The sequence below is a fragment of the Hyperolius riggenbachi genome, chromosome 2 (genome assembly GCF_040937935.1).
Source record: "Hyperolius riggenbachi isolate aHypRig1 chromosome 2, aHypRig1.pri, whole genome shotgun sequence".
Lineage (NCBI taxonomy): Eukaryota > Metazoa > Chordata > Amphibia > Anura > Hyperoliidae > Hyperolius > Hyperolius riggenbachi.
Window position 1 is genome coordinate 10,255,044 of NC_090647.1, and position 12,468 is coordinate 10,267,511.

The 12,468-nt window shown below is 48.3% G+C and overlaps 1 protein-coding gene across 3 annotated transcripts in view; it reads left to right on the forward strand.

Annotated features, from left to right (window-relative positions):
- Positions 1 to 5,768: 5,768 nt before the first annotated feature.
- Positions 5,769 to 12,468, forward strand: part of LOC137545351 (protein mono-ADP-ribosyltransferase PARP14-like) — a 245,744-nt gene continuing 239,044 nt past the window's right edge. For all 3 annotated transcript variants that reach the window (XM_068266480.1, XM_068266481.1, XM_068266482.1), the window contains exon 1: positions 5,769 to 5,987. In XM_068266480.1, coding sequence (XP_068122581.1) covers positions 5,798 to 5,987 — 190 coding nt within the window. In that variant the 5' untranslated portion in view covers positions 5,769 to 5,797. The remainder of the gene's footprint in view (positions 5,988 to 12,468) is intronic.

A 12,468-nucleotide genomic window follows, 5' to 3' on the forward strand; every position in this document is an offset into this window, starting at 1 on the left:
TGCATCATAGTCGTCACCTTCTTCCTGGTCTGCTTCTGCTGACCATTCGCGCTGAATTGTGGAAGTCCAAAGTGCACCGCTCTGGCCCTCGTCAGTGGTGGCATGAAATTCCTGCTCCAACTCCAGCTGTTCCTCCTCCTCTTCTTCGTCATAGCTGCTGGGGCCAGCGTTCCCTGAGGCGGATGGCCTGATGTTGGTACCATCACGCTGATCGTTTTCTCCTTCAGATTCCCCCAGTTGCATCATGACAGCTGTTTCCTTGATTTTCAACATTGACCTCTTCAGTAAACACAGCAGTGGTATGGTAATGCTGACTGAAGAGTTGTCACTGCTCACAAGCAACGTGGATTGCTCAAAATTTTGGAGGACTTGGCAGAGGTCCAACATGTTGGCCCAATCGGATCCACAGAAGCTTGGCAGCTGTCCGGATGCGCCTCGGTACTGCGCCGTCATGTACTGGACCACTGCACTCTTCTGCTCACAAAAGCGTGCTAGCATGTGCAGCGTAGAATTCCAGCGCGTAGGGACATCACACAGCAAGCGATGGTGGGGGAGATTGAAGCGCTCCTGCATCTTGGCGAGTGCCCCCGAAGCAGTACTGGAATTTCTACAATGTTTGGCCACTCGACGCACCTTCAACAGAAGATCGGCCACGCCTGGGTATGTCCTCAGGAACCGCTGAACTACTAGGTTCATCACGTGCGCCAGGCAAGGGATGTGTGTCAGCTTAGCCAACCTTAAAGCGCAAATGAGATTACTCCCATTATCACACACAACCATGCCCGGTTTCAAGTCCAGCGGTGCCAGCCACAAATCCGTCTGTTCCTTTATTCCCTTCCAAATTTCCTCCCCTGTGTGCTGCTTATCCCCAAGGCAGATCAGCTTCAGCAACGCTTGCTGACGCATGCCAACAGCTGTGCTGCACTGCTTCCACGATCCTACTGCTGCTGGGTTAGCGTTTCCGGATGAGGTACAGCTTTGAGATGCGTTGGAGGAGAAGGAGTCAGAGAGGTAGGTGCTGCTGTTGTTATCCAGTGGGAGGGACGGCGGTGCAGCTGTTTGCGGCGTGGGCAACACCCGCGCCGTAGCAGGTGAGGAATCGCTGCCAGGCTCCACAAGGTTCACCCAGTGCGCGGTAAGGGAGATGTATCGACCCTGGCCGAACGCACTCGTCCAAGTGTCAGTGGTGAGGTGAACCTTGCAGGCAACGGCATTCTTCAAGCTTCGGGTTATTTTGCTGACCACGTGCTCATGCAACTCAGGCACTGCAGAGCGCGCAAAGTGGTAGCGGCTGGGAACCACGTAACGTGGGATGGCCACTGACATCATGCCCTTGAAGCTGTTTGTCTCCACCACTCGATATGGCAGCATTTCGCAGGCCAGAAGCTTGGCTATGCTGGCTGTTACTGCCACGGCCCGGGGGTCATTTGCTGGCAATTTCCTCTTGCGCTCAAACATCTCCGACACAGACAACTGAACCGTAGCGCTGCACACAGAAGGGCTGTTGGTTGTTGTGTTTGATGAACACTGGGAGACCTCAAGAGCACTACTCCGGAAAGTGACAGTGTCAGCGTCGTCTGATGTTTGTGAATGTTGTGAACCACGCAATGGCTGGGCTGCTGAGGCGGGTCTGGTGGTGAGTCTGGTGAACCCAAGGGAGGCAGTGTTGCTGGTACCCTGTCCTGCCGCGTTTGCCCACAGAGTGGGATGTTTGGATAGCATGTGGCAGCTCATGCTGGTGGTGGAGAGTAGGGATGCTCGGAAAATTCCGCGGAATTATAAATTCCGTGATTCCGGCCGGAATTAGGTTAATTCCGATTCCGGTAGTCAATCGGAATTCCTATACCCCTCAAACGGAATTCCGCGGAAATGTTATAATTCCGACGGAATTTTCCAGAATACCACAAAAATCTCTCTCTCTCTCTCTCTCTCTCTCTCTCTCTCTCTCTCTCTCTCTCTCTCTCTCTCTCTCTCTCTCTCTCTCTCTCTCTCTCTCTCTCTCTCTCTCTCTCTCTCTCTCTCTCTCTCTCTCTCTCTCTCTCTCTCTCTCTCTCCTCTCTCTCTCTCTCTCTCTCTCTCTCCCTCCCCCCTCTCTCCCCCTAGTGGGTAAGACAGGTACCTACTACTATGCAGTGTGGGTCATGGTCTAGAGGTTAAGACAGATACCTCCTACACACTAGGTCCTTGGTGGCCCCCTAAGGCTTTCTTACCGGCCCCCCACACAGAAAATGTATTGCTTATAAATGCAGTCAGCTACATCTTTAAATATTGGTGGTCCACATATGGAATAGCAGTGCAGCACCCCCCATCCACATGGAAGCCAGAAAGTACAAATCCTTAATCATGCTACTTTTTCTATCGAATTGATCATAATGGAAGTATGGTTTATGCTACCGCCAGCTTTAGCATGTAGTGTGGGCCATGGTCTAGAGGTTAAGACACATACCTACTACACACTAGGTTCTGGGTTCAAATCCCAGCTATGGTATATAAGCTGTTTTGAAAATCTGCAATTCCCTACTGCATGATATGGATGGATGGATGGAAGGGAGGAGGAGGAGAGAGAGAATTTTAAAATTTTTCGGGCGGAATTCCGACTTAAGCGGAATTACCCAGGTATACCGTCGGAATGGATCGGTAACGGAATTTCTATATGACGGAATGCGGAATTGTGCCGGAAACGGAAATGGGCAATTCCGACCATGCCTGGTGGAGAGGTTGTTAATACTTTTCCCCCTGCTCAGGCGAGTCTTGCACACCTTGCAAATCGCCATGGTAACATCCTCAGTGCAGTCTTCAAAGAAAGCCCAGACTTTGGAGCACCTGCCTCCTTGCTGGCGATTTCTGTTTCCTCCTCTTTTGCCTCTCACTCTAACTTCCACGCTTGTGGTGCCTGAAATTGCGCGCCGCCTACCTTGTGGCACAAGGCGAACTCGTGCAGCAGTGGGTTCTTCAACAGACTCATCTGTGCTGCTGCTACGACGGCGATGTTCTCGTTCACAAATAAAATCTGGGTCTCTGTCCACATTGTCCATACCCTCCTCTTCCATCTCCTCAAACTCGTCATATGTCATTGTGGGGGGCCGCCGCCGTGGAGTAGAGCTCCCCAGAACAACTTCTGCGCAGCTCACTCCAACGTCGTCTTCCAGATCTTGTCGGCCGACCTCCTGCAATTGCAACCCCTCCTGCCCAACTTGCTCTGGAATTTGGGTTTCCGAGTCCTCCTCGGACTCGCCTTGTATTTCAGTGCGCGGTGCATTTCCCACAGTTAATGGTTGTGAATCCGGGCACAACATTTCTGGCTGTTCCTCCATTGACCTTTCATAGGTGGAAGTTTGTTGGGCTGGGAATAGCTCCTGCGAATACCCCATTGTGTCCTGAGGTAATTCATAGGACTGGTTATCTGGCAGTTGTGTGCGTGGTGTCGCTGCCGGTTGTGTCAGCTTTGTGCCCACTGGCTCCTTGTAACTGGCTGAGGACTTGGACCTCGTGCGTGATGTGCTGGTGCTGCTTAACCCACTGCTGGACGCTTGAGAGGTCATCCAAGTAATTATCTGGTCCTGTTCTTTTGGATTTGTGAGGGTTGTTGTCCTGGACAACATGGGCGGTATTGAGTGGGTTTTCTTGGGTGCTCCCCTGTGGCCTGTACGTGAACCGTCAGGGGAAACACCTCTTCCCTTGCCCCTTCCTCTTTCACCGGATTTCTTCCTCATTTCACTTATCCTTACAGTACACGCTGACTGGCAGCAGTACAGTGGCAGTACAGAAATGCTATACAGTACCACTATTCCCAGCAGCGACACAGAGCACAATGCTATACAGTGGCGGGTGAGCGGTGTACTACTGTTCCCAGGCCCAGCAGACACAGAGTGGAAGTAAACACAATGCTATATAGTCTGGCTGAGCGGTGTACACAGAGTGGCAGTACACACAATGCTATATAGTCTGGCTAAGCCGTGTACACAGAGTGTCATTAAACACAATGCTATATATAGCGTGGCTGAGCGAGGTGCACAGTGGCAGTACACACAATGCTTTATAGTCAGGCTGAGCCGTGTACACAGAGTGTCAGTAAACAATGGTATATAGTCTGGCTGAGCGGTGTACACAGAGTGTCAGTAAACAACGGTATATAGTCTGGCTGAGCGGTGTACACAGAGTGTCAGTAAACAACGGTATATAGTCTGGCTGAGCGGTGTACACAGAGTGGCAGTAAACACAATGCTATATATAGCGTGGCTGAGCGAGGTGCACAATGGCAGTACACACAATGCTATATAGCCAGGCTAAGCCGTGTACACAGAGTGTCAGAAAACACAATGCTATATATAGCGTGGCTGAGCGAGGTGCACAGTGGCAGTACACACAATGCTTTATAGTCAGGCTGAGCCGTGTACACAGAGTGTCAGTAAACAATGGTATATAGTCTGGCTGAGCGGTGTACACAGAGTGTCAGTAAACAACGGTATATAGTCTGGCTGAGCGGTGTACACAGAGTGGCAGTAAACACAATGCTATATATAGCGTGGCTGAGCGAGGTGCACAGTGGCAGTACACACAATGCTATAGAGCCAGGCTAAGCCGTGTACACAGAGTGTCAGAAAACACAATGCTATATATAGCGTGGCTGAGCGAGGTGCACAGTGGCAGTACACACAATGCTATATTAGTCAGGCTAAGCCGTGTACACAGAGTGTCAGAAAACACAATGCTATATATAGCGTGGCTGAGCGAGGTGCACAGTGGCAGTACACACAATGCTATATATAGCGTGGCTGAGCGAGGTGCACAGTGGCAGTACACACAATGCTATATATAGCGTGGCTGAGCGAGGTGCACAGTGGCAGTACACACAATGCTATATATAGCGTGGCTGAGCGAGGTGCACAGTGGCAGTACACACAATGCTATATTAGTCAGGCTAGCCTAAGCCGTGTACACAGAGTGTCAGAAAACACAATGCTATATATATAGCGTGGCTGAGCGAGGTACACAGTGGCAGTAAACAATGCTATATATAGTGTGGCTGAGCGAGCGGTGTACTACTGTTCCCAGCAGCGACACACAATGACTGGGGGGGACCCTGGCTAGCGTGGCTGGAGAGCGAACTACCCTGCCTGCCTACCCAAAGCTAAACCCACAGACAAATGGCGGAGATATGACGTGGTTCGGGTATTTATTTACCCGAACCACGTGACCGTTCGGCCAATCAGAGCGCATTCAGGCCCGAACCACGTGACCCGTTCGGCCAATCACAGCGCTAGCCGAACGTTCGGGGAACGTTCGGCCATGCGCTCTTAGTTCGGCCATGTGGCCGAACGGTTTGGCCGAGCACCGTCAGGTGTTCGGCCGAACTCGAACATCACCCGAACAGGGTGATGTTCTGCAGAACCCGAACAGTGGCGAACACTGTTCGCCCAACACTAGACAGTCTCATTCGGGTTTGTTTATATGAGTTATTTTTTAATCATTAAAATAACTATAACAAATTGAGTGCAACAAGACCACTTACCTCCTCCCCCCAATAAAAGCCTCCTGGGCTTGTTGACAACCACCAAAGCTGTATAACAAGTTTGGACAGTAAGTGTTGGGTGTGGAAGGAATATGAGACCCCAGGCCCAGGTGTGATCTTTTCCAGTAAATGCACACCTAATAGCCGAAATCATCAGACCTATTCAAAGTAAAAGTGAAACTATGTAAGAAAGAAATTCTGAACCTCGCCCAAGAAACAGATTTTCCACTCTGATGTGACCCTCGGTATTGTTAGTACAAAGCTGCTTGTGACTGCGTCCTTATCATGGAAGACCAAACGTACAAGATACCTGTGGCCCTCAACTGGACTCTGGGCCCACAACAGCTGAAGCAACTTAAGAAAAAAATTCTGGTGTATTTCCAGAGTAGGAGCAAGTCTGGTGGAGGAGAGTGTGAAATCCTGGAAGCTGACTGCAGCAAAGGCTACATCCTCATATATTTCAAGGAAGAGGCAGGTGAGTGTTAAAGACTAAAGATGGACAAAATGAATAAAAGCAGAGATTGGAGGGAAGACACCTTGACTATATACAGCCTCCTATTCTCTTCTGTGTCCAGAGTGTTACACCTCCTGTTCTTTCCTGTGTCCAGCCAGCCCTCATCTGTCAACATGATTGATGACCACCCTCAAGTCCTCTGCTATGTTCTGTGTATCCACTCTCCTGTCCACTCCCGTGTTCTGTGTATCCACTCTCCTGTCCACTCCTGTCACTGTGTACTATGTATCCACTCTCCTGCCCACTCCTGTGTTCTGTGTATCCACTCTCCTGCCCACTCCTGTGTTCTGTGTATCCACTCCTGTGTTCTGTGTATCCACTCTCCAGCCCACTCCTGTGTTCTGTGTAACCACTCTCCTGTCCACTCCCGTGTTCTGTGTATCCACTCTCCTGTCCACTCCCGTGTTCTGTGTATCCACTCTCCTGTCCACTCCCGTGTTCTGTGTATCCACTCTCCTGTCCACTCCTGTCACTGTGTACTATGTATCCACTCTCCTGCCCACTCCTGTGTTCTGTGTATCCACTCTCCTGCCCACTCCCGTGTTCTGTGTATCCACTCTCCTGTCCACTCCTGTCACTGTGTACTATGTATCCACTCTCCTGCCCACTCCTGTGTTCTGTGTATCCACTCTCCTGCCCACTCCTGTGTTCTGTGTATCCACTCCTGTGTTCTGTGTATCCACTCTCCTGCCCACTCCTGTGTTCTGTGTATCCACTCTCCTGTCCACTCCTGTGTTCTGTGTAACCACTCTTCTGTCCTCTCCTGTGTTCTGTGTATCCAGGGCCGGCGCTACCATAGAGGCAAAGGAGGCAGCTGCCCCAGGGCCCCAGAGCATGTAGGGGCCACCAGTGGCTACAAGAGGAAAAAAACATTTTTCAAATCGGCCTTATAGTTTTTGAGAAAATCGATTTTAAAGTTTCAAAGGAAAAAAATACACATTTAAAAACCTGCCGACTTTAACGGTTAATAGCAAATCCACCTTAAATGCTAGAAACCCTAAATTTGCAGGATATGTTAAGGAGATCATTAGGAATAAGAGGAAAAAACAATTTTTCAAAAAGACCTTATATTTTTTGAGAAAATCGATTTTAAAGTTTTGAAGGAAAAAAGTATACTTTTAAATGCGGTAAATGTCACTTTTAGTAGCAAACCTAACGGTAGTGTTTACATGCATCAAACGAAAGCGCAATAAATTTCCTGACGGGGTTTCCAGGGGGTCTATACGCAGCCGCAGCGCTTTGGCCAGGGGTCGCTATACAGCCGCAATATGGCTGTATGAAGATCCCTGGCATTTTTTCCTATTTTCCCAATTTTATTTTTATGTTTAGAGTGTGGGAATTTTAAAAAAAAAATTATGTGGGGTCCCCCCTCCTGAAACTTTTTCACCCCTTGTCCCCCATGCAGGCTGGGATAGCCAGAATGTGGAGCTCCGACCGATTGGGACTTCACACCCTGACTATACCAGCTGCAAAAAAGGTCCCCTAATGCCGATTTTTGTTCCGTGGTATATGTTGGGGGGGGGGGGGCTAAGTTTCTTTTGCCCTGGGGCCCCATTGTTGCTTAAACTGGCCCTGTGTGTATCCACTCTCCTGCCCGCTCCTGTGTTCTGTGTATCCACTCTCCTGCCCACTCCTGTGTTCTGTGTATCCACTCTCCTGCCCACTCCTGTGTTCTGTGTATCCACTCCTGTGTTCTGTGTATCCACTCTCCTGCCCACTCCTGTGTTCTGTGTATCCACTCTCCTGCCCACTCCTGTGTTCTGTGTATCCACTCCTGTGTTCTGTGTATCCACTCTCCAGCCCACTCCTGTGTTCTGTGTATCCACTCTCCTGTCCACTCCTGTGTTCTGTGTAACCACTCTTCTGTCCTCTCCTGTGTTCTGTGTATCCACTCTCCTGCCCACTCCTGTGTTCTGTGTATCCACTCTCCTGTCCACTCCTGTGTTCTGTGTAACCACTCTCCTGTCCACTCCCGTGTTCTGTGTATCCACTCTCCTGCCCACTCATGTGTTCTGTGTATCCACTCTCCTGTCCACTCCTGTGTTCTGTGTAACCACTCTTCTGTCCTCTCCTGTGTTCTGTGTATCCACTCTCCTGCCCACTCCTGTGTTCTGTGTATCCACTCTCCTGTCCACTCCTGTGTTATGTGTATCCACTCTCCTGCCCACCCCTGTGTTCTGTGTATCCACTCTCCTGTCCACTCCTGTGTTATGTGTATCCACTCTCCTGCCCACTCCTGTGTTCTGTGTATCCACTCTCCTGCCCACTCCTGTGTTCTGTGTATCCACTCTCCAGCCCACTCCTGTGCTCTGTGTATCCACTCTCCTGCCCACTCCTGTGTTCTGTGTATCCACTCCTGTGTTCTGTGTATCCACTCTCCAGCCCACTCCTGTGTTCTGTGTATCCACTCTCCTGCCCACTCCTGTGTTCTGTGTATCCACTCCCCTGTCCACTCCTGTGTTCTGTGTATCCACTCTCCTGTCCACTCCTGTGTTATGTGTATCCACTCTCCTGCCCACTCCTGTGTTCTGTGTATCCACTCTCCTGTCCAATCCTGTGTTATGTGTATCCACTCTCCTGCCCACTCCTGTGTTCTGTGTATCCACTCCTGTGTTCTGTGTATCCACTCTCCTGTCCACTCCTGTGTTCTGTGTAACCACTCTTCTGTCCTCTCCTGTGTTCTGTGTATCCACTCTCCTGCCCACTCCTGTGTTCTGTGTATCCACTCTCCTGTCCACTCCTGTGTTCTGTGTAACCACTCTCCTGTCCACTCCCATGTTCTGTGTATCCACTCTCCTGCCCACTCCTGTGTTCTGTGTATCCACTCTCCTGTCCACTCCTGTGTTATGTGTATCCACTCTCCTGCCCACTCCTGTGGTCTGTGTATCCACTCACCTGCCCCCTCCTGTGTTATGTGTATCAACTCTCCTGCCCACTCCTGTGTTCTGTGTATCCACTCCTGTGTTCTGTGTATCCACTCTCCTGCCCACTCCTGTGTTCTGTGTATCCACTCTCCTGGCCACTCCTGTGTTCTGTGTAACCACTCTCCTGTCCACTCCTGTGTTCTGTGTATCCACTCTCCTGCCCACTCCTGTGTACTGTGTATCCACTCTCCTGCCCACTCCTGTGTTCTGTGTATCCACTCTCCAGCCCACTCCTGTGTTCTGTGTATCCACTCTCCTGCCCACTCCTGTGCTCTGTGTATCCACTCTCCTGTCCACTCCCGTGTTCTGTGTATCCACTCTCCTGTCCACTCCCGTGTTCTGTGTATCCACTCTCCTGTCCACTCCCGTGTTCTGTGTATCCACTCTCCTGTCCACTCCCGTGTTCTGCGTATCCACTCTCCTGTCCACTCCTGTGTTCTGTGTATCCACTCTCCTGCCCACTCCTGTGTTCTGTGTATCCACTCTCCTGCCCACTCCTGTGGTCTGTGTATCCACTCTCCTGTCCACTCCTGTGGTCTGTGTATCCACTCTCCTGTCCACTCCTATGGTCTGTGTATCCACTCTCCTGCCCACTCCTGTGTTCTGTGTATCCACTCTCCTGCCCACTCCGTGTTCTGTGTATCCACTCTCCTGCCCACTCCCGTGTTCTGTGTATCCACTCTCCAGCCCACTCCCGTGTTCTGTGTATCCACTCTCCTGCCCACTCCCGTGTTCTATGTAACCACTCTCCTGCCCACTCCCGTGTTCTGTGTATCCACTCTCCTGTCCACTGCCGTGTTCTGTGTATCCACTCTCCTGTCCACTCCTGTGTTATGTGTATCCACTCTCCTGTCCACTCCTGTGGTCTGTGTATCCACTTTCCTGTCCTCTCCTGTGTTCTGTGTATTCACTCTCCTGCCCACTCCTGTGTTCTGTGTATCCACTCTCCTGTCCACTCCTGTGTACTATGTATCCACTCTCCTGTCTTCTCATGTGTTCTGTGTATTCACTCTCCTGTCCACTCCTGTGTTCTGTGTATCCACTCTCCTGCCCACTCCTGTGTTCTGTGTATCCACTCTCCAGCCCACTCCTGTGTACTATGTATCCATTCTCCTGTCTTCTCATGTGTTCTGTGTATTCACTCTCCTGTCCACTCCTGTGTTCTGTGTATCCACTCTCCTGCCCACTCCTGTGTTCTGTGTATCCACTCTCCTGCCCACTCCTGTGTTCTGTGTATCCACTCTCTTGCCCACTCCTGTGTTCTGTGTAACCACTCTCCTGCCCACTCCTGTGTTCTGTGTATCCACTCTCCTGTTCTCACATATATTCAGTGTGTCATCTCTACTGTCCCTATTAACTCCAAAGTTGGTAGTGTCCTCCCTCCTGTCCTCTCCTATAGGCAAATGTGGTTGTCATTTCACTTTAGGTGATATAGGCAGTATTTTCTTTAAAGAAACACTGAAGCAAGAAAAAAAATGTGTGATATAATGATATGTATGTGTAGTACAGCTAAGAAAGAAAACATTAGGAGCAGAGACATAAGTCTTATATTGTTTCCAGTACAGGAAGAGTTAAGAAACTACAGTTGTTGTCTATGCAATAGAGCCAATGAGCTCCACGACTTTCAAAGAGCTTGTTATCTCAACTATCAGTCACTATATTTTCTCTTTCTTCAGCAGAGGAAAGTTCAAAAATTCACTTGGCTGCTCTGTAGAATCGTAGTAGTGTAAACTGCTACTGCTAGTGTGTAATCTGCACATATTATAGAATGATGCAATGTTATAGAAAACACTATATAACTGAAAATAGAAATATGAGACTATTTTCTTTGCTACTAATGTTCTAGTAATTATCCGTACTACACAACCAATTCATTATATCATAATTTTTTGCTTCAGTGTCTCTTTAAAGCGGACCCAAACCAAACATTTTTTTAATTCAAAATATTTAGTTGCACCACTACAAATACAAAGATAAATAAACACTCCTTCAAGCCTATGAGCATTTCAGTGCATGCTTTTCCCCCTTCTCTTTTCATAGCTAGGGTTATACTGGGGGCAGCCATTAGCAATTCCTCCATTGCCGGGCACCTCCTACTCCACCAGTCTGCCGGATTCTGTCCCGGCAATATGGAAGGGACGGGTTCCTCCAATAAATGTAAAATATTTTATATTTGTCATCATGCAGCTGAAAAAAGGCTGCTATTTATTATTATAATTTAGAAAATAGATTTTATTTCTGAAATCTTGTATTTTTTATTTGGGTCCACTTTAATACTCATTAATTAGGTTTTCTTTGGGTGGTACATTATGCTAAGAATTATTTTATTCTAAATACATTATTTCCCAGGTTTCAGCCATTATAGTTTTAAAATAAAACATTCCTCTGTGGATAAAAACCACACATTTTATTTGCCCATTTGTCCCGGTTATTGCAACATTTAAATTATACCCCTAGTACAATGTATGTGTAACGATTGGTGTCAGCAACACAGATTTTCTGATTATTGGTGATCTGCAGTATCTATATATATAATAGGCTAAGTGCCTCAACCTTCAAACAAGAAGAAGAAGTATCGCCCTGCCCCCAGGGCCGGTCCAAGCAAGAAGAAGGGGCCGGTCCAAGCAAGAAGAAGAAGTAGTGTCATATCAAACCAAGGGCAAAGAGGGATAATTTGCATATTCAGTAGCAGTGCATTGTGGGTAACCACAAATGTTCACTTATAGCTGAATTATTGCAGATTTGCTTCTGTTTTAAGAAGGCAAATTACACCAAGCTTTGCTTTTTTTAGTAGAATGTCTTTTTGGTCCCTTTTATCCCCCTATACATTTCAAGTGGTTTGGGTCACCCTGAGCTGCTTGGTTACTCTGTTATACTGGTCCAAGCCCGATCTCATACTGCCATATCAATCCCTGCCATGTACTGTTGAGGACCAAAAGTCTGAAACAGGCTGTCTACATGTGGTTTTAATATGGCTGTGTAAAATTGAAAGCTATAGGTTTGCTATACGGAGCTGGGAAAAAAGGGCGCCGCCATTCACTCCCATAATAAATAGCGTTTAATGGGCGCCGAGTAGGAAAAAAGGGCGCTGGAGCTAAATAAAGTTTACAAACGGCGCCCAGCGATGTTTAATGATTTATAACTGAACTTGTGGTGATTTACGTTTATAAAATGCACCCGTGCCGAATAACGTTTATGAAAATACTAAATATATTTATCTTATTTAAATAATTAAAACATTATTTAAAGTTTTATCCCTTACTGTTTGTAAAACATTATTATTCACAAAATAAAGCGATCAGTACGTAACATAAATTGCAAAATATTTTTTGAATCCACAATTAGTAAAACATTATTATCCACATAATAAAGGGGGGGTCTTAGGTTTAGGCACCAACAGGGGGGTCTTAGGTTTAGGCACCACCAGGGGGGTCTTAGGTTTAGGCACCATCAGGGGGGTCTTAGGTTTAGGCACCAACAGGGGGGTCTTAGGTTTAGGCACCAACAGGGGGGTCTTA